General features: G+C 55.6%; 1 protein-coding gene across 2 annotated transcripts in view; it reads left to right on the top strand.

The window, feature by feature from the left end:
• MLLT1 (MLLT1 super elongation complex subunit) overlaps positions 1–25,769 on the top strand; it is a 67,641-nt gene that overhangs the window by 30,767 nt on the left and 11,105 nt on the right. Inside the window, exons 4-6 of one of the 2 annotated variants that reach the window (XM_060629975.3) lie at positions 15,093–15,236; positions 18,547–18,672; positions 22,592–23,146. In XM_060629975.3, coding sequence (XP_060485958.1) covers positions 15,093–15,236; positions 18,547–18,672; positions 22,592–23,146 — 825 coding nt within the window. The remainder of the gene's footprint in view (positions 1–15,092; positions 15,237–18,546; positions 18,673–22,591; positions 23,147–25,769) is intronic. The other variant, XM_060629976.2, reaches the window with a different exon arrangement.

Here is a 25,769-nt window from a genome sequence, read left to right as displayed (position 1 = left end):
GTCTTTAAATGCCAACAGTTAAAGCACATTATGGGGCAGAGTGAATGGGTGACCTGAGTTCCCTGAGTTGGGAGCTTAAGTGATCCAGGGGGATCCAGATGGTTGCCCTCTGATCACATGTTGATCCAGAAGCCATTGGGAGATTGGGAGCCGCGGTTGGTTTATTCCTTTGGAAAGTCAACTAGAGCGTTGGTTGTGGCCCAGGAGAACGTGCTAGTGCTGCCCCAGGACAGGGGACCTGGTTCAGACAGGGAAATCGGTTCCTAAGTGTCCTAGGGATCAAGAGAGTGGAGTTTTGCTGAAATGCTCCCTTTGCATCTGCTTGTTGTTCTGGAAGCGGCCAGACGCGTTTGAAGCCCTTCTTGTCTCAGTGAGTGAATTACGTCCTGTACTCTGGCTGTCCAGTACAATATTTAAGCCACCCATGTAGTTAAATTGTTTTTAGTAGCCACATTAAAAAAGGCCAAAAGAGAAATGGGTGAAATTAATTTTGATAATGTATCTTAGCCCACTATATCTAAAACATCATCTCAACATGCGATCAGTATTCTTGGTTTTGTTTTGTCTTTTAAGGTTTGTTTATTTTTGAGAGAGTGCGAGTAGGGAAGGAGCAGAGAGAAGGGGGGGTGGGTGGACGGCAGATCTGAAGCGGGCTCTGTGCCGGCATCAGCGAGCCCAATGTGGGTCTCGAACTCATGAGCTGTGAGATCATAACCCGAGCCGAAGTGTGACAGTCAACTGACTGAGCCACCCAGTCACCCCAAACACGTAATCAGTATTCTTAAATCCCTGAGATATTTTGTATTCTTTTTTCACACAACCCTTTAAAATTTGGTGTGTGTATTACAGTTACTGAATCATCTCAATTTGGACGCTAAATTTTATCAGAAAGATTTTTTAAAAGTTTATTTATTTTAAGAGAGAGTGTGCATGTGCACGAGCGGGGAAGGGGCAGAGAAAGAGGGAGAGAGAAAATCCCAGCCAGGCTCCATGCTGTCAGCGCAGAGCCCACCACGGAGCTCAATCCCACGAACTGTGAGATCGCGGCCTGAGCCGAAATCTAGAATCGAACGCTCACCCGACTGAGCCACCACGCAGGTGCCCCTATTCAGAAAGACTTGGTCTGTATTTAGATTCCATAAAATTCACATTCAAAGAAAGAAGCAGATTCACAAACTCAGGTTGCTCCAAACATACGTAAAGATCTTTCACTAACAAGCGAGCAGGGACTGTCTCATCATCCGGATTTTTTTTTATAACTTTTAATTTTGAAGTAATTTGCAGAGTTGCAGAGGTTGTACAAAGAGTTCTCATGTACCTCACACCCAGCTTCCCCTCATATTAACATTTTCCACGACCATGGCACACAATATTAATTTGAATTTACAGACTTTTATTAACAGAGTTTATTTGGATTTCCCCATTTCCTAGTGTTCTTTTTCTGTTCTAGAATCTATTCAGGATCCTACGTTGCATTTAGCATCATGCCTCTTTTTCTCCTTCATTCTGTGACAAGTCCTCTGCTTTTGCTGGTCTTTTATGATCTTGACATTTTAATAATAAATTCTATTCAAAAATTAAAAATAAATAAAAAATAAAAATACGCTAGCCTAGCATTTTGAAGAGTGCCCCTCAGCTTGGCTTGTGTGGTGTTTCCTCGTGATTAGGTGGGGTTGCATACTCTGCTACTTATTAGAAGCAAGTCCAGTTCAGGCCACACTCAGGCGGAGAGAAATTCAGCTTGGTATCCTGGCGGTGGTGGTTCAGACCACCGTAGTAACATTGTTACAGCTGTTTGGGGGAGATTCTTTGCAACTGTGCGGATAACCTGTTTCTTTTCCAAGTGTCATCCCAACCTTTTCAAGTTCAGCATCCATCAGGGGTGTTCTGTGGGGATTTCTGTTTCCTTTATTTCTGAATTTATTAATTGGGATTTTTCTGTAAGGAAGAGTTGTCCCTTATCCCCCATTTACAGATTTATTCACTCATTCATTTATTTCAGTGTGGATTCGTGGATATTTGGTTTTTTCCTTTGGATTATAATCGAGTCCCATTGTTATTCAAACTGTTCTTGTGGCCACTGGGACCTCCCTCAGGCGGGCCCCTGTGCCCTCTCATTATGTTCCCATCATGGTTTTTGGGGTGCTTTCTCACTTGCGGGCACCACAGGCTCATCCTGGGTCTCCCTGCCCCAGCCCTAGAATCAGCCATCTCTAAAGGAGTCCTGGTCCCTTTTATTAAAGAATGGTATGTAAAAGCCAAGATCTGGGAGTGAAGTGTGCTTTTTGCTGCTGTGATATCACTGTGTTTGGGCCTCTCCAGGGACAGAGCTGGGAAATGCATGCATTTTACAGTTGACCCTTGAACAGCACGGGTTTGAACTGTGTGGGTCCACTTCTATGTGGATTGTTTTTAATAAATAACAGTACCGTAAATGTGTTTTTTAATGATTTTTTAAATAACATTTTCTTTTTCTAGCTTAATTTATTGTTAAAGAATATAGTATATGGGATGCCTGAGTGGCTCAGTCGGTTGGGTGTCCCACTTGATTTCAGCTCAGGTTATGCTCTCACAGTTGATGAGTTCGGGCCCTGTGTCGGGCTCTGTGCTGGCAGCATGGAGCCTACTTGGGATTCTCTCTCTCTTCCTCCTTCTCTCTCTCTCTGCCCCTTCCCCATTTGCTCTGTCTCTTAAAGTAAATAAACATCAAAAAATAATACAGGATATAATAATACAGCATACAAAATATGTGTTTATCCTCCTTATATTATTGATAAGGCTCCCATCAACAGTAGACTGTTGGTAGTTAAGTTTAGGGGGAGTCAAAAGTTCCTAGGCAGGTTTTTGACTGCTGGGGGGGGGTGGGAGGAGTTCGGCGCCCCGACCCCCGCATTGTTCAAGGGTCACCTGTGCTCACCACCCCCGCCTGCGTCACTTCTGCGTCTGTGTGACATCACAGCGAACCTCGGTTCATACCGGGGCCTTCACCTCCAGTCCCGCACCAACGAGTTTCTTCTAGCATTCCTCCATTGCTAATTCTAACTTTCTCCGAAGGGAGAAACCCGACCCTCATTATCTACCATATATTTGCTTATTGTTGAACTCCAGTGGGCTGGGAAAGCAGTTTCCGAATTGCTGACCAGGACTCCTGGAAGAAGTACATTTACCAGCTTGAGTACAGTGTTTGTGTGTAATTCTTCCTGTCTTCGGCCTTCTGCTGCGTGGCTCAAACACACTGCTGCTTCCCACATCCTCGCCGATGCGGTTCTGTCGTACGTTTGGAATACGGCAAGGCTCGTTGGTCACAGCCTACGTTGCACCTTGGGCCCCCTGCCCCTGCCCAGCTGTCCATCCTTATTGTTTCGGTTTGTTTTCGGTGAAATTCACACCGGGTCTTGACCTGCAGCCATCATCTACCGGAACAGTGCAGAACGGTGCCGTCCTCCCCCGCGGCCCCCCACGCCACCCCTTTGAAGTCAGCCCCCTGCCCCCACAGTCCCTTGTGACCACTCATGCGTTTCGCATCCCTGTAGTTTTGCCTTTTCCAGATTGCCGTGTAAACAGAACCGTCCAGTACGTAGCCCTTGGTGTCTGGGTTCCGTCACTTTGCAGAACTTAAGATTCACCCGCGTCATTGCCTGAGTGAGCGGCTCGTTCCTTTTTACCATGTGGACGCCCTGTGGTCCGCTTACCCGCCTGCCAGGTGAAGGACGTCTCGGTTGTTCCCGGTTCTGGGTGATCGTGAGCAAGGTCTCCCTGAACGTTTGCGTCCAGGTTTTTGTGTGAACATAGGTTTTGGGCGCACGGGGGTCATGGTCCCAGCTCACGTGCGACGGCTGGTCGCACAGAGCAGGCGTGTCTCGGGGCTCCAGCGGTGCCCTCGCCTGGGCTGAGCATGGGCGCTAGTCTCTGCTTTCCGCGTGGATGGTGCCGTCCTGTCTCTCTTTTTAAGACATAGCTTTATGGATTTATAATTCACAAAGCACACAATCCATCGCTGTAAAGTGTACACGGCATTGCTTTTAGTGTTTGCGGAGTAGTGCAGGCGTCACCACGAATTCCAGAACACTCCATCCAAAAAGAAACTCCGTCCCCGTTAGCAGTCACTCCTCATCCTCCCTCCCTCCTTGGCAAACATTGGTTTACTTTTTATCCGTAGAGTTGCCTGTTTGGAACCTTGCATGCAAGTGGAGTCACGCGGTCTGTGGCCTCTTCTGACCGGCATCTTTTATCCGGCCTGTTCTCGGAGCTCATCCCCACTGTAGCACACCTCAGTGCCTCAGTCCTTACGGCTGGACGTACTCCACTGTATGGACGGACTAGGTTGTGTTTATCCGTTTGCACTGTTAGCAATTCTGTGCACAAGTTTTTGCACAGATAAATGTTTGCACTTCTTTGGGGCATATACGTAGGAGTAGAATTGCTGGATCTTAAGGTAATTCCGTTTAATTTTTTTAAATGTATTTTAAGTTTATTTATTTTGAGAGAGAGAGAGAGAGCAGGGGAGGGGCAGAGAGAGAGAGAGAATCCCAAGCAGGGTCTGCACTGTCAGCGCAGAGCCTGATGCAGGGCCGATCCCACGACCCTGGGATCGTGACCCGAGCCGAAATCCAGAGTCGGACGCCCAACTGACTGAACCGTCCAGGCGCCCCTCTGTGTAACGTTTTGAGGACCCGCCATGCCTTTTTCCGCAGCAACCGCACCAGCTTACGTTCCCACCAGAGATGAATGGAGTCCTAGTTTCTCCCCATCCTCACCGACACTTCCTGTCGTTTTGGTTCCAGCCATCCTGGTGGGTGTAAACTAGTAGGTTCTCATTAAGTGTCGATTTGCATTTGCCTGCTGGCTGATGACACCGAGCATCTTTTCATGTGTTTGCAATTCATATAGTTCCCATGGTGAAGTGTTTTGAACTTCAGAGGGGCTTTTTAAAAAATTGGGTTAGTTTCATTATTGTTGAGTTTTAAGGGTTCTTAATGTGCTCTGGATACAAGTGTCTTCATCTTAATACTGCGAGGGCATTACGGCAGACGCGGTCAGAGAGAGCTAGGGGATGCTTAGGGAAAGGCTTCCCTTAGGAAGCCAGACTTCCTCTGAGGCTTGTGAGTGGGTAGGAGTCAGTGGGGTGGAAAGGGCCGGGAGACCCCCTTCCAGGCTGAAAGTGGCGGCGCGGTGGGGTGGAGCGTCAGGGGCGCTTGGGTTCGGAGGGGAGTCTGGGGTCAACTCAACCCGGGCACACTGGGGAGCCACTGGAGTGTGCCAGCCGGGAGTAGGAGGTGTCACTTGCTTATACAAAGGCCTCCCAGGCCTTTAGGGAGTGGGTGTGCCATCAGGGCCTCAGTGAAGCGTCAGTCCTTCCCATCCCTCTGGCCACGGCTCCAGAATCCCCAGCAAAGTGCCCGTCTCATGCCCGTTCCGGACTGTTTTGTGGCGGCACAGTCACATTACAAAGCAGATGTGGTCCAACCTTTCCCGGAAGTAATTCAGTGGCTGCCGAACAGGAAGTACTTGTCTTTGTCCCAGAGGCAGGCGTTGGGGGCAGAGGGCGGACACCTGCAGTGTCTACGTGGGAGGGAGGCTCCGGGGCTTGGTCGTGGGCGTGACGAGCAGGTGCTGGGGTGGGACTTGGGGGGCTGCTGCCCCTCCCTGAGCACGTGGCCCTTGAGGACGTGGCCTGTGCCCTTCCCTCATACCCCTTCCTCTCTGGGCTAGGGCCAGCTCTCGCGGGTTCCTTCAGCTGTGCCAGTTGGTGACCCTGCAGTGTGCCTGCTCATGTCCGAGGCAGATCGACCTTGGCGTGGAGTTGTTTTGGTTCGGTTCTGAGTCATCAGCTGAGGCCAGCATTAGCTGGACCCTAGCTGTTCTAGATTTAAGGCATCGTTTGATGTGCTTTCATTTTCCTTGGGAATTGTCTTAAAGCTGGTTTTTCCGTTTTCAAATTCAAGCTGGTTCCTATTGGCAAAACTGCGAGGAGAGAAGAGAATTCAGTTGTGAAATGGGAGCGAGTTTTCCTACGCCCAAAGCCACTGCTCTTTTCATTTCTCAAGCTCCACCCGCGTGGGGCCCGCCTGCGCCCTGTGGGTGTTTGTCAGGGAGGGAACACTGGCCCGGACGCATTTGGGTTTTGAACGTGCAGCTCCACCGTTTCGTGGTGAGATGTGCCGTCACTGTGATCACACTCTCTGGTCCGGGAGGAGGAAAAGAAACGTACTAGGTGTGTGTGCTGACTGGAGGAGAAAGCCCGATTTTCAGAAGTGGTCAAGTGCGAGCGAGTTCATTTTGGTTACTGGCTGCTACGGCTACACATCCTCCCTGCCCTCGTCTCCACCCCCACCCCCACAACAGGCTATTATTGGACGGTGAGTCCTGGCCTTCCCTGACCCTCCTGGGCTTTACTCAGATGCTAGTATCTGAGGTCACAGGAAGGGCATTTTGGTACATTTTATTAGGGAGTTTGTGTGGCTTTATTTGGAAGGGTTTGTTTTCTTTTAAAGTAAGTTAAAACAGTGCTTGCCAGCTTCCGTGTAAGCCCTCAGAGGCATCTTCCTGGACACATCCTGGCCGACTTCTGTTTTGGGGCGACAGCTCTGTAGGCATTATGGTAGGACTGGCGACGAGCTGGCGGGCAGTCCCAGGGCCAACGAGTCCTGTGCTCTCCCGCCCCTCCCCGCCTCTGGAGTGGAAAGGTCCCTGGCCTGCAAACGCCCTCTCGCGTAGGGCCAGGCTCGGCTTTGCCCACCTGCCCTGTTTCAGTTGAGACTTGGTGGGCGAAAGTGTGCCTTGAGTGATTGGGTGGGGAACCCACATGCTCCCCACCTGGCTTGCCCCTTCTAGAGTCGCCACCGTCTTGGCCCCTTGGCCACGCCTGGGTGGGCTTTCGGGGGCTCCCCAGGGCTCCCCAGAGCCCCCTGTGGAGCTGGCTGCTGGTGGCTCCTCTGCAGGGGGACAGTTGGTTGGTTGATGCAGCCTAGGGGGCTGACCCTCACTGGGGGATCGCTGAGGAGCCAGAACGGGAGGGACGTTGTGCCGGGAGACCTGGGGAAAGGTCAGGGGGCTGCTGAGTTGTGACAGGCCGCATGGATGCCAGCTGTGCGACTTGGGTTGTCGTTCCCTGCAGCATCCTTCTGTTCCTCCGTGTGGGACCCCAGAAACACCTGTATTTCCTAGAGGGCGGTGTCTGGAGAGGGGCAGAGAAGCACCTCAGAAGAGCAGATGTGCTTAAGAAAAGGCTCAGCCTTACCCTGGGTCACCAGGAGGGACAGTCGACCCTCCTACTTGGCTCTCCCACCAGTGCCTTCTCCTGGGCTCCTGGAGAAGGGAGTGGAAGAATCGGCCTGGGGTCAGCTTCCCCCAGAATCTCTCCTGACTGATTAATGTGTTTCCTGTGAAGATGGGAGTCACATAACGGAGTCACTTGTGCTGCCGCCCCCCCAAAGTGAGGGTGGGGCACAGATGAGTAGGGTGGGACAGGCCGTAATGTCAACATTAGCACAGTCCTGCGCTCGCTCAGGGCCAAGCCGTGGGCTCCCCCAGCCTCGGTTCTGACTGAGACAGGTTGTCCTGTGTTAGTCGTGGCTGAGCAGTTCGGGGGAGGGTGGGCGGGGTCCCGGACAGGCCGGAGCCACGGTCATTTCTCCCTCCTTTGTGCCTCCAGAACCCTGTGGTGTTCTTTCCTCCTCTCATCGATGCTCAGAGAGGTGGGGTGGCTTGTCCAGGGTCACACAGGAAGTCAGAGCTGCTTTGGCATGCAGGAGGTCTTGGGCCTAGAAGTCCATGGTTTTCAGCCCTCATTGCACTGTTTTCCTTAAGCCTTTTAAAGTCATTTTTCTGCATCTTACTGCAGGGGGGATGTGTGTAGCGGGCTAGGAATTGGAGTCCTCTCTCCAGTCCGTTCCCTTGAAGTTACCAACGTAAGCAATTAGTGAAGTCCTTCCAAAAACAGTTTTTTTTTCTATGGGGTGTGTGCGTGTGCATGTGTGTGTGTGCGTGAGTGTGTGTGTGAGAGAGAGAGAGAGAGAGAGAGAGGGAGGGAAGAAATCTCTGTGGACTTCCCACATCAGTACCCATAGCTTGACCTCGTTCTTTACGACAGCTGTGTGCCATTCCCCTTAGCTTAGACATAACCAAATGTCCCTGACTTTTCCTGTTGAGGGACACCGGGCATCTCTAGGCCTCTCACTTCAGGAATGCCTCAGTGACCCTCCTTGAACATCTGGAATCTTGGAAGTGGACTTCTAGGTCTGGTGGTGTTTGCTTTCCAACATAGGTTCTCCACGGCGCCTCCCTGGCTGTCTTTACTGGACAGTGGGCAGTGTCTCCTGTCGCCCTGGCAGCAGTCCCTGTGGGCTCACCATGGGGAACCAAGGGCTGGGCGTGGCGGAGCTGCGTCCACAGGAAGATGCCAGAGGCTGTGATGCATGGACTCGAGCGCCTGACCTTTGTGGGTTCCGTGTGGCCTTGGAAAATGATTAAAGGCCACTGAAGCTCAGTTTCCTGTCCTGACGTATGGCGAGAGCAGTGGCTCACTCCCGGAGCATTTGTGAGGATGACAGAAGGTGCTGGGTAAAGCCTGTGGTGCTGCGCCTGGCCCCAGGGAGGACTCGCTGAGTCGTGCCGCTGGCCGCCTGAAGCAGAGGGCGGGGCATTCACCCGGTGGTCAAAGAGGACCCCAGGGGTGGAGGGGTTCGTTGGTCTTCTCTGTGCTCCATGAGGGGCCCTGTCTGTATGCTAAAGTCTTTTAATACTGGGGCGCCTGGGGGGGCTCAGTTGGCTAAACGTCCGACCTCGGCTCAGGTCATGTCTCGCCATTCGTGGTTCGAGCCCCGCGTCAGGCTCTGTGCTAACAGCCCGGAGCCCGGAGCCCGCGTTGGATTCTGCGTCTCCCTCTCCCTCTGCCCCTCCCCCCACTCACGCTGTCTCTCTTTCTCAAAAATAAATAAACATTAAAAAAAAGTCTCAGTACAGGAAACTTAAAATATATGCGGAAGTGGAGAGTAGCGAACCGCCCCACACCAGCACTTACTTGAGTACAGTGCCCGTTTCGTCTTTGGCCGTGGGATTATTTTTTGAACAAAAGTTTTTTTTAACGTTTATTTATTTTTGAGACAGAGCATGAACGGGGGAGGGTCAGAGAGCGAGGGAGACACAGAATCGGAAGCAGGCTCCAGGCTCCGAGCCGTCAGCACAGAGCCCGACGCGGGGCTCGAACCCATGAACCGCGAGATCATGACCTGAGCCGAAGTCGGTCGCTCAACCGACTGAGCCCCCCAGGTGCCCCGGGATTATTTTGAAACAAGTCCACGACATCCTCTCTTTTAATTCGAAAGTATTTCAGTCTGTGTGTATGAAAGATAAGAGTCTTGTAAAAGTGACCTAACTGTGGTATCATCACGTTGGGAATTAATAAATTAATAATTCTCAATATCAAGTATCCGATGTCAGAGCTTTCGTGTGATCACACATATATATATTTTAATAATTTGTTCACATCAGGATTCAGACAAGGTCGGTGCCTCGCAATTGGTTGCTGCATTTCTTAAGCTTCTTTAAGTCTTTTCTTTCTCTGCCTTGCCAAGCATTCTGCACAGCTGTATGGTTTGCCCCGTTGGGATGTTGCTGACAGCAGCCCTGTAAACTGGCAGTTAGATACAGGGCCACGATCAGATTCAGGTTTAACTGTGTTTGAATCCAGGGCCTTCTAACAGGGAGGTGGCAGGCAGGCCCCTAGAAGGAAGTGTGGGCAGGGCCAAGATGACAAGGACTTGCCCCGAGGTCGTCCTCAGCTAGTGAGTTCTGGAACCCCGGGGGAGTGAGGGCCAGCTCCTCTTCTGGTCGCACACAGGGTCCTCCAGGGCTAGCTCTGCCGGCTGCAGAAGAGGGCGGGGCCCTGGAGACAGCTCTGGGGAGGGTCCCGGGTGCTGGAGAGGCAGCAGCAGAAGCCGCAGGCGTGGGCAGCTGGCCCCAGGGCTGTGGGCCCATGCCCCCAGGGCTCCTGTGGCCTGGACTGCCCGAAAGCTGTGGACAGGTCCACGCGCCATCAGCTCTGGGCGCTGGCACCAGTTTGGCCAGTTCTTCTGGGTCTTAGTTTGCTGAGTCTGGAGAGAGACGCTGGCCTGCGGCCAGTATCCTGGGCGGTGGGTGGCCGCCCGTGGCCTGGGCCGAGACCATTTGGGGCCGGCTTCAGCTGCCTTTGCTGAGAGAGACCCTCCACACGTAGGCAGGGTCTGGCTGGAAGGACAGGGATGTTACTCCTGGGACTGTGGGCCCAGCACACCTTGAACTTGGCTACTCCTCACTGAACATGCTGCTGGCTCTTGGAGGCATTTCCTCGCTGCCTGTGCCTCCCGAGAAGCAGGCTGGTTTCCCGGGGAGGGGGCGTCACCCTTTTGGAAGTTCCTAAGCTGCAGCGGGCTGAGGTCTTACCAGAGGGAGCTCTGATCAGCCGTCGTCAGCGTGCTGTGACGTACACGTCAGCTGCCAGCCGCCAATCCCAGGTCAGTAGAGCAGGACACCCTCTGGGCACTCGGGGGAGGGCCCCTGCCCAGCCCAGATGCTGCGTGCCCAGATCTGGGGAGTCGTAAGCGTCCCTCCCGCTTTCCTCCGAGGGCCACGGCTTCCAGAGAGTACCGCCCACCCTGAGTGAGTCCTGCCAGCCGCGTGGCACCAAGCAGGTTACCTGCGTTTCAGCTTCTTCATCTGTGAAATGGGGCCAGTGAGAGAACTTGTGCTTCAGGCTGGGACACAGTAGTACATGTCAAGTGCTTAGAAAAAGTGCCCGGCCGTGATAAATGTCGGGCACCCCGCTCGGCACCAGGCCTTTGTCTTCTCTCCATGCCTTGAGTGCAGGATACGGGGCAGCCTTTCAGTGTGCCTGGGAGCTCCCATTTTCCTGCTGGGGAGTCCTGTGGCTTCAGTTACCGTCTGTCTGTGGGTGTCCCAGGTGACCTCTTGCAGCCTGGATCTCTTTCTGATAAAAGCAACAGCTTCCCTGATCACTGAGACAATCAGCTGCTGCTTTGTCTCATCAAATACTCCCCCTCGTAGTTGAAGAAACCGAGGCTTAGGAGGACAGGCCTTGTGACCAAGGCCACGTGGCCAGTGAGAAGCGAGCTCCCGGCCCAGTCTGACCCTGTGCTCGCAGGGTCGTCCGAAGGTTGCTCACCTCCTGCTGGTGACCCGGAGGCCCCAAGCCACCCTCCCCTCCCTGACACGTCGTTCCCTTCGCCGAGTTCCTCCGCCAAGCGCGTGGCTTCGTGGCACTGTGTCCACTCACAGAAATTTCAGGAAACGACGAGACATCTATCGAGGTAGTCGGAGTGCTGTGGCAAGCCCCCCCCCGTGGCCATCCCCTGGTTCCAGCACTTACCGCCTCTGACCTGCCACTTTCCTGCCTGTGTCATTTTGGAGCACGCCCCACACATCGTCACTTCCCGTGTCACTGTTTCAGAACGTGTCTCTAAGAGATGGGGACTGCTTTTCAATAAAATATCAGTGTCAGAACCTGCACGTTGACCATCCCTTCACACCCGAGGGATTTTGTGAAAAGTTTGTTTTTCCGTTTGAATCGGGATGTAGACACGACCACCGTGTTGCGGCTCACGTGTTGGTAAGGGGCGGAGACGGGGAGTCTCCCTCGCCCGTTGCTCTTTTCTGCAGTTGACTTGTCGAGGAAACCAGGCCATTTGCCCTGTGGAGTTGGTATCGCCGGCATTTTGTGGCTTTCGGGCCGCGGCGTTCGTTATTGAGCAGCATCCTCCGCTGCGTCTATTCCCCGGGTTCACTCGAACCGGCATCTGGAGGTGAAGCCCTCCCCGGAAGGTGACGCATCGGTCTCATCTGTGGCCTGTGTGATGCTGGCCACAGTTGACGGACGGCTCCCCAGTCACTGACCCGCTAGGAGGCACAGAGCAGTGATGCCCACGTCAGCTGGAGTGACCCACGTGGTCTGCCTCTCGTAGCTTCTGTGTTGACCTAGTGGAACAGGACAGATGTCTGATACGGTTTTCTTGTTTTGTTTTGTTTTGTTTTGTTTTGTTTTGTTTTGTTTTGTTTTTTGGCTTCCTTTATCTGCCAGGTTCAAACCTTGCCCCCAGTGGTGGTGTCCTGCAGGCCAGAGGGTGTTGGCTTCCTGGGATGCAGATCTGGGCTCGCTCTTTCTTTCTTTCTTTCTTTCTTTCTTTCTTTCTTTCTTTCTTTCTTTCTTTCTCCCTCTTTCCTTTTTTCCCTTCCTTCCTTCCTTCCTTCCTTCATTTCTCTTTTAAGTTTATTTATTTTGAGAGAGACAGCATGAGTGGGAGAGGGGCAGAGAGAGGGAGAGAGAGAATCCCCAGCAGGCTCCATGCTGCCAGTGCACAGCCTGATGTGGGGCTCAAACCCACAAAGCCGTGAGAGCGTGACCTGAGCTGAAACCAAGAGCCAGACACTTAACCAATTGAGCCACCCAGGTGCCCGTGGGCTCGCTCTTGCTGAGCCCAGAACCCCCTGTAGACACCTCTGCCCCCAGGATGTGGCCAAGGTCCATCTTTCCGGTCACCTACTGCCACCACGGTCCCCCCTCCCCTCCCAGCTGTGGCCATGTGGACTTGCAGGGCTCCGGAAGGACACTGTGGCCTGTGGGGCTTCTCCTCACCCCCTTCCTTCCCTGATCAACTCATAGCCACTCTCCACATCTGGCACAGCCTCCCCGGGGCCTTCCCGACCCCTCCCCACCCACACTGTTGGGTCACACCCCACTCTTGTCCATCTTAGTGTTTCAGTCTTTTGACAGAAATGGAGGGTCTTCCCTAGGCCAGTACCTGAGTGCGGGACCAGGGTCCCCACAGCCCCTGCCTCCAGTGGGTTCCCAGTTTGGTGGGGAGACATACCCACTGTGACAAGTGCCTCCGTTAGGTTGGGCACAAAACAGTGCAGGCACAGAGGAGGGGGTCAGCTGCATTTGGGGGCTTTATGGGGCCCTTTCTCTTCTTCAACAAGACGTCGGAAAGCAGCCGGCCGGTGTTCGTGGCCCAGAGATCCTCGCGGCTTCCCTGCATGCTCTTCCGGGATTGCTGAGCTCCCGACTAGGTAGGGAGAAGAGATGCTGGGCCTTTTTTCTTGTGCTTCGTGTGTGACTTGGGAAGGAAAGCTGTCCCTAGGCTGCCCTCCGCTCCACCTCATCACTCAGAGCAGGTCACGTGTCTGCCTCGGGCCAGGAGAAGGCTTGCCAGGTGTGGTTTAGATGGGACCAGCCGGGGTAGAAACCACTCTCGCTGACCCCAAGGGCTGCTGGGGAGGAGGGCCGAGGCCAGTGTCCCCTCCCTGGTTGGCACTGGCTTGGGAAGGCCTGTTTGCTTGTCTTCCCTGCACCGGGCTCAAGGCTCCCAAAAGGCAGCGTCTGCAACTCTTTTACTTGACAGGTGTGCCTTCTACCTTTGTGGCCTGAACGCAGGGCACAGCGGGGCCCCACTGGTGTCCCCTCTGTCCAGAAGCAGGCTCGGGGCCGGTCAGGTCCCCACTCCCACGCGCTGCCCGTTCATCAGAGCTCAGAAAGGCCCACAGGGCTCACATGGCTCCTATAAACCGTGGCGCTGGCTGTGGAGACTGAGGGGGAAGGTGGGGTGGCCCGGGGCCCTGGCTGCAGTTGGAGCGGGGGGAATGTAGGCTCAGCCCCCGTCTCTGCCCCCTTCTCTCCCGGGGCTGTGGCCCGGCCGGTCTGGGTGGAAGGAAGAGGGCATGTGCACGGAGCCCCCCTTCTTCACACCCCTGACTGCCGTGTCCTGGGTCTCCTCCCAGCTGCCGAGAGCTCCTCACCAGCAACCTGCACCCCTGGGCTTCTCTCCTGCGGGAGGGCTTGTAAAGCAATTGCGTATAATTCACATACCAGGAAATTCCCTTTGGAAGCATACAAATTCAGTGGTTTTAGGATATTCACAGTGTTGTGCAGCCATCACAGTTTTCTAATTCTAGAACATTCCCTGTTCCCAGGAAGCAACTGTGTCCCCATCAGTAGTCTTCCCCCAGGCCTCAGCACCCACGAACCCCCTTCCTGTCCGTGGATGAGCCTGTTCTGGACATTTCACACACGCGGACTCACACCCTGCGTGGCCTCTCGTGTCTGGTTCCCTCCCTGAGCGTCGCGTGTTCGGGGTCCGTCCGCGGGGCGGCGGGTGTGGGTGCCGGGGTCCTGCCCGCGGCTGTGATACTGCATTGTGTGGAGGGACCTCACTGTGTGTGTCCCTTCGTCTGTTGGACACTTGGATCGCTTCCAGTTTTGAGTCTAGAGTAATGCTGTTCTGTGGACATAGACGTACAAGTGTTTGCGTGAATGTATGTTTTCACCTCTCGGCCGTATGTGAGGAGGGATACATGCGTCGCATAGTTACTCAGTGTTGGATGTCTTGAGGAACCCCTGGACAGCTTTCCAGAGTGACCGCATTGGCAGTTGTGCGTTCCGGCCGCCGTGCCCAAGGGCACCATTTTCTCCTCACTACCACTTGCCGTTTTCCATTTTTAAAGTAATTGCTGGCCTCGTAGGTGTGAGGGGCTATGTTGTGGTTTTGATTTGCGGCTCCTTAGTCATTAGTGATGTTGAACATCTCTTCGTGTGCTTGCTGGCCATCTGGATGTCTCTGGAGACATTTCCCTTCCAGGAAGGGAGCAGGGGCTGGAGGCCCTAGAATCAGGGGCCTCAGAGTCGGATGAGATCTTAGCACTGCCACCCGGCAGTGTCTTCAGGCCTCAGTCTCTCCGTTTGTTGACGGGGGCCACGAGGGTTGCAGGGGAAGGTGTGCGCCAGGCTGCACGTGCCATCAGCAGGAATGTTTCCATTGACCGTCTGAGAACATCACTCTCGATCTGTGCTTCTGTTGTGGAGGCTGCTTTGCTGGGTCCAGTGCAAATAGGAAGTTGACTTCTTTCGGATAACGGAATGGATGAGAAGGAGGCACACGAGAGGGAAGCAGATAAGGGACCGGGAGAGAGAAACGGAGGCCTCGCGGAGGGCAAAGAAGGGCAGGGGCCGGTGGCGGGGAGCGTGCCTCGTGGCTGTCCCTGCAGCCTCCTGCCCGCCCTTCTGCGTGGCTGTGAGATGAACTTCCTTGTTTTCTTTGTTTAAGGAGGAGCCCAGGAAGGTTTGCTTCACCTATGACCTGTTCCTGAACCTGGAGGGCAACCCGCCCGTGAACCACCTGCGCTGTGAGAAGCTCACCTTCAACAATCCCACCATCGAGTTCCGGTACAAGCTCCTGATGGCTGGCGGGGTGAGTGTGCCCCCGCGCAGATGGATGCTGGGGACGCGCTGGCTGCTCGGTCGTGGCTCCCACGTGGCTCCTGACGTTGAGCAGCTTGGTGCCGGGGGTACCTCGGGGTCTTCCGGGCGTGTGTCTCCGGCCTTGGCCGGGTGCCCGAGACTCAGAGGTGCAGTTTGCGTCGGTGGCACCCGGCAGCACCGTGGGACCCGGGTGCCCCGAGCCTGTGCTGGGGCGTTGTCGCTGTGAGTGACCGGTCGCTAGTTATCCCCATAGTTTCCTGGTTGACTGTGGTTAATTAGCATCTTCCTTCATGGGAAGGAGGGGTGGGAGGAGTGGGCGTGAGGCCAGTCTGTCAGCGTGGCGAGGCGTGGGAGCCAGCTGTTAACCGGATTGGCAAGGCTGTGCCGGGGCTGCGTCATCGGGGGGGAACGGCAGTGGCTCTCCGTGGGGTTCCCTGATGATGCGCGTGGCCTGGCAGTTTTGTCCTAGTGAAGCCAGACAAGTGGCAGCTCTCCCAAGCCTGGGCCTCTTAGTGAGTGCGCGTGTGGCGGCCGAGCGCCGGGAGCACAGTGCAGAGCCGGAGGAGGGGTGCCTGAGGAGGAGGAGGAGGGGTGCTCGGCTGTAGGCTGGACTGTGTGTGCCGTGTGGCCGAAGGAGGGCCAGGCCAAGGACACGGGACATCCCAGAGCCACGTTTTAGTGACCCAGAATCACTGAGCATTTGCCTGGCTGCCGGCAGGGAGGATTCGGGTCAGGAGGCCCACCTGCCCAGTGCACACAGGGAGTTAGGGCTGAGCTGCTGCTTTCAGCCTCTGAAGCGGTCCTTCGTCATTTATTCAGTTGGGTCTCCTGTAAGCTTTATTTAAAAAAAAAAAAAGAAGGGAATCAGTTATTCATTGCAGAAAATTTGACTAAGTTCTATCGTGTTCCTACTAACAGATGAGCCTATGATTATAGTCTAGCATGTGCTGGCTGATGGGAACAAACAGGCAGGCCTTGGAAGCAGTCTGCAGAGACATTTGTCCTGAACTTCGCCTGGGAGTTCTGGAAGGGGGAGGGGGTGCCTGGGTCGACAGTCTCCCCCAGCCCTGCTCGTCCACCTTCTTTCTGCTGCCAAACGTTTCCCCAAGCCCTTGCCACCCAGGGGTCCCACAGACAGCATTTCTGTGGGAGACAGACACGCAGGTCACATCCCACGGGCCTCCCAGAGCTCCAGGACCAAGGGGCCGTCCCCCTCCGTCCCCTGCGTAAGGAGCTTTTCTTTGCTAAGAAGAGATGAAGGTTCAGTGTGCATCACCAAAACATATAAAACTGGAGGGTGGAGGCGGCGGCAGGGGGAGAGGTTGGGAGCGCAGGTCTGGCTGGCCGTTTGGGAAGAAGGGCCGGTCCTGGAGGGAGGAGGGAGAGCGAGGCCCGCGTGCCACAGCACGGTGGTTTCTGCCAGGGGCTCTTCCCCCTTGTGGGGGCTGCCCAGAGAGCCGGTGGGCTGGTCAGGAACCTTCTCACCCTTGGGAGGCTGTGGGCTTCTGGGGCTTGCCCTGGGCTGACGGCAAAGCAGTGATCTCTGGTCTTAGGAGCAGCCTGGGACTCTTGGGGTCCTCGTGTGCTCTCCTGGAGTTGAGCGTCCCCAGTGGGGCCGGCATCTGCCGTCTTGCGGCAGATGACCGCAGACCCGCCCAGTCGTGGGTCGATGAGACCGGCCTTCCGTGCTGCCCCCCCACCGCGGTCACCGGAACTGATTACCGGCCTGAGCGCCAGGCCCCTCCTCGGCGGGGACCCGACGGCCAGAGGCCAGCCTTGAGGAGGCGGCCGCCCGTCCCCTCGGCACTGGGTCTCATCCGGTGCCCCGTCGGCAGTTGAGCTGCGCAGAAAGGAGCTCCTTCTGCGGCCGAGGGTCTGTATTTCCACCGGGTGTGCTGGGTCCTCGTGAAGCGCCGCGGCGGAGGAGGAAGCAGATCTGCCAGTTCGCTTTGCCTGTTTTCAAAGTGCTGTTACAGAGCAGAGGGACAGGAGCCGCGTCAGGCCAGGAGGTGAACCTGAAGGGAGAGAAGGGACCTGAACACGAGGGAGAGGGAGGAAACGAGAGTGAAGGAGCCCAGACCCGCGTGTGCTCCTGGCTCAGGGCGTCAGTCGCCTTTCTCTCTCACATGCGTCCTCGCGAGCCCGAGACCCGGGCTACTCAGCTGGGCTCTGGGCACCGTGGGTCATAGTGTTGCGGTCGGACAGGCTCTGAGGAGGAGCTCAGGCCTCGGGCTGGGCTGCCTCGGGGTCGGGGGGCTGTGGGAGGGGATCACCCCGTGTTCTCTGACACCAGCCTCCTCAGAGGAGAGGTTTGGCTCAGGGAATCTGTCCCAGGCGTCCAAGTTATTAATGGTGCTCGTGATACTGAGCTGAATGCTTTTTCCCCCCTTGCTTCATGATTATTTTTTTTAACGTGTGCTGCGTTCTTCTGTTCTGTCTCGTCGCTCTCTGGGAGGCTGCCTCTGAGTGTCTGGCTGCTAGCAGTGTTAAGTTGCAGTGTGTCAGTATTTGGACAACTTGCCCCCAAGCCTTCTCTCCTTCAGCAGGTGCGGCAGGAGCCCGGGATCCCGGGAGCACCTTCTGGCAGGACTCCAGGCCCTTCCTCCTCGCAGTTGGCTAACAGAGTGGGGCACTCGCTGCCCTCCCCCGCAGGCTCGTGCTGCGCCCACCCCCGTGCGGTTCTCTCCTGCCTCTGCCTCCCATGCTGCCAGTTCAGTCACCTTCTACCTGCTTGACCGTGGAGGAGGGCTCGTCTCCCCACCCCCACCCCCCACCCCCCACCCCCCACCCCGGAAACGCGGGACCCTGTGAAGTCCCCCGTACGCACGCCCATCAGAAGTTGCTCTCTCTGCCGCGCGGCTGCCCAGTGTGCGTATCTGGCTGGCCTCTCGCCTTTCCAAACCATGCTTCTGGTCCTTCTAAACCGCAGCGTGCCGGTCAGCTTGGGCCACGGTTGCCTTCTCGTGCTTCTCGGCACACTCCGCCGGTCTTCTGGCCTCGCCCTCTGTCCACCGCGCTCGGGGCTCTCCTCCCAGAGGCCACGCGGCCACACCTGGGCCCAGCCATCCTGGGACCCCAGCTTCTCTTCACTCGCCACCTTGAGCCCGCTTTGCTCCGACCACTCAGCACCCAGCCTCTCGCGGAGGAAACGCCTTTGATTCTTTTGGACAAGTGACGCTCAGTTCCCCCTTGCCCTTGTCCCAGAAGGCAGCTCCCCCAGCCTCTGGCCGGACTCCTGCAGGCACACTTCCTCTTGCCTCCTTGCTCACTGATAACATCTGTCTCTTCTTTATCACTAGGTGATGGTAATGCCCGAAGGAGCAGAAACGGTGTCCAGGCCCAGCCCCGACTACCCCATGTTACCCACAATTCCACTCTCTGCCTTCTCTGACCCCAAGAAGACCAAACCGTCCCACGGCTCCAAGGTTAGTGAGGCGGAAGGCCCAGTCACATGGGAGCACTGGGGCCCAGTGGTGGGTCCTGGGCTCAGGGCGCCCCCTCTGCAGAGCTGGGCCTTCTGTTCCCAGACTTGCTCCCTTGGCATCTTCCTCTTAGAGCTCTTCGCTCCGCCTGGCGGCTCCCTGCCACTCAGGAGGGTCGGTCCCTGCTGGATTGCACGAGCAGCCGAGAAATTGTAGGCTCTTCACCCTATTCCTTTCAAGGCCAGAGAGCCTCTGCCCCGTCCTCACTGCTGCCACTGCGTCAGCGGGCCTTAGGGCTCCCTCCTAAGACAGGGCCCTGAGAGTCTTGCACGGCTGGGGCCCATGGACGCAGTATTTCTGCCACAGCCTTGACTGCCCAACTCCCGGGCCTCCTGAGCGTGGCCGGGACACCCCATCCGCCAGGGCTGGGTGCCCCCCCGACCCCCGGCCTGGGCTGTTCCAGGCTTCGCTTCTTTCTTTGGGAACAGCTCTCAGCACAGAAGGCTTATTTGGGGGAAGCGCCCAGTGGGACGATGTGGTGAGAAGGCTCATTTTTCCCCGAGAAGGAATGTTTTTGTCCTCTTGTCTCAGTCCTGTTGGGCGGGTGGCACTCTGCCTTCCTGTGACTTCTCTCTGAACTGTTCAGGACTGGTCACTGGAGCTCTTCAGATGGTGTCCTGATGTCCATATAAACTCATGAGCGTGCGTCCTGTTCCCTTGCAGCTGCCCACACAGTCCCGTGTCCCGGAGGCCAAGCTCATCTGGCTCTCAGGGTGGCTGCTTATCCTCCCGTCTCCGACCCCACAAGCTTATCTATTTCTCATCTTTGCGTGTTTCTTGATTCATTCACCTGTTGGGTGTTGTGGACCTGGGGCACCCCAGGCGGGACAGGTTGAACTCTCAGGCCGTCTTCTAGCTTTACTCTTCAGCAACACTGGAGGAGAGCCACATCGCCCAGGCAGGGTCTTTCTGGCACTTTCCACAAGGTCAGTGGGTGTCTGATATCCCCGGATTTGTCTGACTTAAGTTCTCCAGATGTGTGTGGTCAGAGTCCAGGTATGGAGTGTGGCTCTTGGGATCTTCCCCATGCTGGCCTCCTGGGCCTGTCCTTCCCTGAACCACATGGAGGTTAAATGGAAGGAAGATGCTTGCTAGAGATCTTGGTGGTTTCTATCTCAGCCATCTACGGTTTTTCGGGACTTTCTGCAGAACAGAAAGAGTAGGAGTTGCTATCTCTTCTGTACGTGTCATCTGCGAGCCACCCAAAACGTCTCAAAGAAATGCCCCCCCCCCCCCCCCCCGGGTGGTAAGGACACCCTGGTGGCTGGCAAGACTGCATCTGTGGCTGCTCGCAGCATCTGTCGCCAGCGTCTTTGAGATTCCTGGGAGCAAGCCCCCGAGCCAGAAGTGTATCTGCCAGGTCCGGGAGGCTGGGGCAGGCAGGATTCCGTCCCCCTCCCTGCCCCAGGGTCTCTCTCCGGCCCCCCAGGCAGCATGACTTAGGAGGCGCCTGCACGGGTTTCTCAGGCAGCGAACGGCAGGTTCTTCTCTGCTGACGATCCTCAAAGAAACCCTTCCGCTTCTGAGCCGTCAGTCCCTCTCAGCTCTCCTTGGACGGCACCGCCTGTGCGCCAGCCGCTTCCTCCAGCTGAGCACCTTCCTTTGGGCACCCACATTGGTTCTCTGGCAGCCTGGAGCCAGAAGGTCTGATTGGCCAGGCCACCTGCGCCAGGCAGAGGGGCCAGGAGGGAAGGGCTATGTCCTTGCAGGGCCTTGACCATGGGAGCCCCGGGCCTGGGGGCCGGTGGTGAGTCTGGCTGCCACAGCCCTCGGTAGATCAGTCCCTGATGGTTCTGTCCCAGAGGGTGCAGTGGTGGTCGGGAACTGGAGGCTCCCACCCCGGTAATGGTTGGCCCCGTTGGCCCCTCTTCCTGAACTGTACTCTCGTAGCTCCAGGGGCACCCTGCTTCTCTGTCTGATGTCAGCCACTTGGCTTGGTTGACCTTTCTCTAAAACTTGGTTCTTAGGCACTTTTGGGCCATTAACGCTTTGAGAATATGACTGGGAGGAGTCCTTATCCCTGGGAATATCTACCTTATGCTCACGTCAGCGTGTGATTTCAGAGGGCTCGCGGTCTGGGAGCCCCGGGCAGACCCTGGTGAGGAGCTGCAGCTCCGAAGGCCGTTGCTGCTTGTGCAGGCCCTGGGCAGCCGTGGAGGCTCGCTTGGCCCTAGGACTCGGCGGGTAGGGGGCATGGTAGAAACTGCATTGGAGGCATTGGCCAGCGTGCCTCTTGGTGCTTGGACCCATTCCTGCGACCTAAGTGGGCACACGGACGCTGCGAGAAGAGGCCGGAATTACACGTGGAATTTGCTTCTGGCCTCCTTCCTCAGGAGACCAGCTTGCTGGGGAGTGGAGCCCCATTCTGCAAGCCAGTCCCCAGGAGGGCTGCCTCCTTAGACCGTGTGCTGGGGACTCGTGGCGTGAGCATCCCTTCCCCTGGCCCCAGTGATAAAGAGCTGGGGCCAGGGCACCCAGCGATGTTTCTCCAGGGAGGCGGCGGTGAGCCTCGGCCATGTGGGGCTGTCCCCGAACCCTTGGCACTGACATGGGGTATGGATTTGCAAGAAGACGGCGACCGGAGTGGATCAGAGGTGTTCAGGGCCGCACTGTCTGTCCCTGGGTCCCTTTGCCAGGAAAGCTCCATGGTGGGCTGTGAGGGCAGCAGGGGCCTTGCTGCTGGGCCTTTTCTTGCTTTGCCTACCCTCCTCGACATGCTCCAGTCTGTCCTCTCGGCACTTGGGGTGAGCTGCCTCAGTGGAGCCCCTACCTTCGTGGTGCGGGTCACCCTCCGGTCTGGCTCTCTTGGCTTCCTGGTGAGCTTTGTCTCGAGAGCCTCTGGGCCCGGCTGTGTACCTGGCCTGCCGAGTGGGGCCAGAGCCCTTGGCAGCCAAGCACGGCAGGCACCTGTCCGGTTTACCTGGATATACGGGGTGACGACGGGGTGTCGATAGAAAGGAGGTCCAAATGAGGCGTCAGATGGGGCTCCCACCTGCAGGGTGTGCCAGCCGCATAGGGGTGGGTGGCAGTGGCTGCAGCCCCCCTTGGTTGAGTGCTTGCTGCCTGCCAGGCCCTGCACCACTACCCAGTGAGGTAGGTGGTCCTGCCCTTGTTTGGAGATAGCACAGGCACGCAGGGGCCTTCCCAGCAGCCTGGGCGCAGGGCCCCTCTCTGCCTCTGTCTCCACCAGGAGCTCCGTGACCTGCCTGGCCAGCACTAGCTTCTGGGCTCCACCCTCAACCCTCCGAATTCCCAAGGTGGAGACCCAAGAATCGTGTGTGTTTTAGAAATGCTGCCCAGGCAGCTTTGATCGCGAGAGGGCGAGGGGTCTAAGGAGCTGTTTCTGCACAGCACCTGGGAGCCCAGCAGGTGCTCAGTAAATGCTGGCTGTGGGGACCAAAGAAGAGCTGTGCTGGGCGTGCACTGGGACCAGGTGGTGGGGGGGCCCGCCTGCCGGTGCCCCTCAGCTCCCCCACCCCCCTGCGCCGCACGCAGCCTCTGCTCCCCCGGGCCAGCGGGAAGCAGCAAGTTTGGAGCGGGAGTGGGTACGTGTGGCCTGCCTGTCTCGTGTCTGACTCACCGTGTGCTCTTCTTGAATCCCTCAGGGAATATGTCAGTTCAATTCAGAGGGGCATCTTAGCCTGCAGTCGCCCGGGACCTGCTGACACTTCCCAGTAGTTTAAAGGGACAGCTCCATTTAAAACTCTCACCTGCTGCCTTACTTTTTCGCTTTATGGAAGATTTTCTCTAGCTGAGTCTGAATCAGGTGGATTATACTTTGTAGGGGTCGGGGGAGGCGGAGCAGGGCGACCCCGAGATGCCACTTGACCGTGTCTCTCCCCCTCCTGCCCCGGCATTTCAGGACGCCAGCAGGGACAGCAGCAAGGCCTGCAAGACCCATAAGACGGCCAAGGAGCACCGGGAGCGGCCACGGAAGGACTCCGAGGGCAAGGCCCCCTCCAAGGAGCCGGAGCGCGAGCAGGCCAGGAGCACCAAGGACGCCACGCGGAAGCCAGGCGAAGGCCGGCCGCCCAAGGAAGAGAAGGCCCCGCCGGCCAAGGCCGCTTTCAAGGAACCCAAGATGGCCCTGAAGGAGACCAAACTGGAGAGCATGTCCCCCAAGGGCGGGCCCCCGCCCCCACCCCCGCCCAAGTCTTCCAGCAAGCGGCCGGCTGCCGCCGACTCACCCAAGCCCAGCGCCAAAAAGCAGAAGAAGAGTAGCTCCAAGGGGTCCAGGAGCGCCCCCAGCACCTCGCCCCGCACCTCGTCTTCCTCCTTCTCGGACAAAAAGCCAGCCAAGGACAAGGGCAGCGGCAAAGGGGAGAAAGTCAAGGCCGAGAGCGAGCCCAGGGAGATCAAAAAACCCCCGGAGGTGGAGGAGTCCAACTCGGAGGATGAGGCGTCCTTCAAGACGGAGGTGAGGCGGCCCTTCCCCCACCGGCCCCCTTGCCTTGTCCTTTCTCTCCTGGCTCTGAGCCGTTCGGGGCCTTGTTGGCCCAAAGGTTAGACGAGGAGGCTGGCGTCTGGGGTCCCCCATTTGCTCTCTGTAGCTTCGGGCAAACCTGCACACCTTGCTAAGCCTCAGTTTCTCCTTCTGTTGGGAAACTCTGGACACAGGGCTTAGGGGAAGACGGTTCTGGTCGAGCATGATAGTTCTGTCCTTGAGTTCACGGCTGTCTTCCTTGGGCAGCCCCCTGCACGGGCCAGGGTCCCGGTGGCCGATCGCGTGTCACCGTTGCCCCTTTCCTGGCCGCTGCTGGGTCAGTGCCATCGGGGACTCCCTCCCGGTGCCAGTGGGGCGTCCCTGAGCGTCTTCGTCCCGCTCTTTGGCCATCGAGCCTCGGTGGGTTCCGAGGCCTCCCCATACCTCCCACCACCCCCTCCTGTGCACACAGTTTGGATGTTTTCTAAGCACTGGCTGGAGCCCCTCTCTGGGAGCTAGGTCCTGGCACCGTGGGAGGCTCGGGACTCCTGCCACGTCAGCGTTTCTAGGCGGTTCTTAAGGTCACCATCAGAGATGGCTTGAGCCACAAAGCAGCCAGTAGGCAGACTGTTGCCTGCAGAGCCAGACCTCACCGGGGTCTCGGGTGGCAGCCCCATCTCCGAGTGCTGTTTGGCTCAAGGGGTCAGAGAACAGGTGCTTGGATGGATGGCAGGGGTGGGGGGGCTGAGTATCACCGGCTCCAGCCCACAGTGCCCTTTTGTGTTTCTTTTTTTTTTTTTTCTTTCCTTTTCTTTTTTTTTCTTTTCTCTCTCTCTTTCTTTCTTTCTTTCTTTCTTTCTTTCTTTCTCTCTCTCTCTTTCTTCCTTCCTTCCTTCCTTCTTCTTTCTCTTTTTTTTTCTTTGTTTCTTTCTTTCTTTGTTTCTTTGTTTCTTTCTTTTTCTTCCTTCCTTCCTTCCTTCCTTTCTTTCTCTTTTTCTTTGTTTCTTTCTTTCTTTCCTTTTTTTCTTTTCATTCTTTCTCTTTCTTTCTTTCTTTTTCTTCCTTCCTTCCTTCCTTTCTCTTTCTCTCTCTTTCTTTCTTTCTTTCTTTCTTTTTCTTTCTTCCTTCCTTCCTTTCTCTTTCTTTCTCTTTTTCTTTCTTTCTTTCTTTCCTTTTTTTCTTTTCTTTCTTTCTTTCTTTTTCTTCCTTCCTTTCTTTCTTTCTTTCTTTCCTTGTTTCTTTCTTTTTCTTTCTTTCTTCCTTCCTTCCTTCCTTTCTTTTTTTTCTTTCTTTCTTTCTTTCCTTTTCTTTCTTTCTTTTCTTTCTTTCTTTCCTTGTTTCTTTTTCTTTCTTTCTTCCTTCCTTCCTTCCTTCCTTCCTTCCTTTCTTTTTCTTTCTTTCTTTCTTTCTTTCTTTCTTTCTCTCTTTCTTTCTTTCTTTCTCTCTTTCTTTTCTTTCTTTCTTTCTTTCTTTCTCTCCTTTCTTTCTTTCTCTCTTTCTTTTCTTTCTTTCTTTCTTTCTTTTTTTCTTTCTTTCCTTCTTTCCTTCCTTCCTTCCTTCCTTCCTTCCTTCCTTCCTTCCTTCCTTCCTTTCTGAAATTTATTGTCAAATTGGTTTCCACACCACCCAGGGCTCATCCCAACAGGTGCCCTCCTTAATGCCCATCACCCACCCTCCCCTCCCTCCCACCCCCCATCAACCCTCCGTTTATTCTGTTTTCAAGAGTCTCTTATGCTTTGGCTCCCTCCCTCTCTAACCTTTTTGTTTTGTTTTGTTTTCCTTCCCCTCCCCCATGGTCTTCTGTTAAGTTTCTCAGGATCCACATAAGAGTAAAAACAATATGGTGTCTATCTTTCCCCGTATGACTTATTTCACTTAGCATAATACCCTCCAGTTCCATCCACATTGCTACAAAAGGCCAAATTTCATTCTTTCTCATTGCCACGTAGTATTCTATTGTGTATATAAACCACGATTTTTTTTATCAGTTCATCAGTTGATGGACTTTTAGGCTCTTTCCATAATTTGGCTATTGTTGAAAGTGCTGCTATAAACATTGGGGTACAAGTGCCCCTATGCATCAGCACTCCTGTGTCCCTTGGGTCAATTCCTAGCAGTGTTGTTGCTGGGTCATAGGGTAGATCTATTTTTAATCTTTTGAGGAACCTCCACACTGTCCCTTTTGTGTTTATGAATCCCCATTCACTCTCAGGAGCAGAAGGCTTGCCTTCCAGTGTGGCTTTTCAGAGCTCCACAGGGACTTTGACAGTGGCTCCCAGAGACGAAGCCGTGGGTGGATGGTGTCAGCAGCACCGATGTCTTGAGCGTGTGGCTTCCAGGGGCAGAGGCTGTGGAGGCGATGATTGAGCCTGTGGGTAACAGTGCGTCCCACCAGCTTAGGGACACACACACACACACACACACAGGACTGGCAGTGCCGTGTGCCCAGCACTTGTCACACCCAGAAGGCACTGTCCCTCTTTTCTACCCCAGGCGCTTTTAAGCGAGGCCGTTCTGCACCCGGGGCTGGCGGACCTGCATTGGGAAGAGGCGGGGGCCTCCCCCGGCACCCCACCTGAGCTGCATGGTGTGTCCTGCCCCAGTGACCACACTGCCA

The sequence above is a fragment of the Panthera onca genome, chromosome A2 (genome assembly GCF_046562875.1).
Source record: "Panthera onca isolate mPanOnc1 chromosome A2, mPanOnc1 haplotype 2, whole genome shotgun sequence".
Lineage (NCBI taxonomy): Eukaryota > Metazoa > Chordata > Mammalia > Carnivora > Felidae > Panthera > Panthera onca.
The sequence above is the reverse complement of the archived record's forward strand: the minus strand, read 5'-3'. Positions and strand labels throughout refer to the sequence as shown.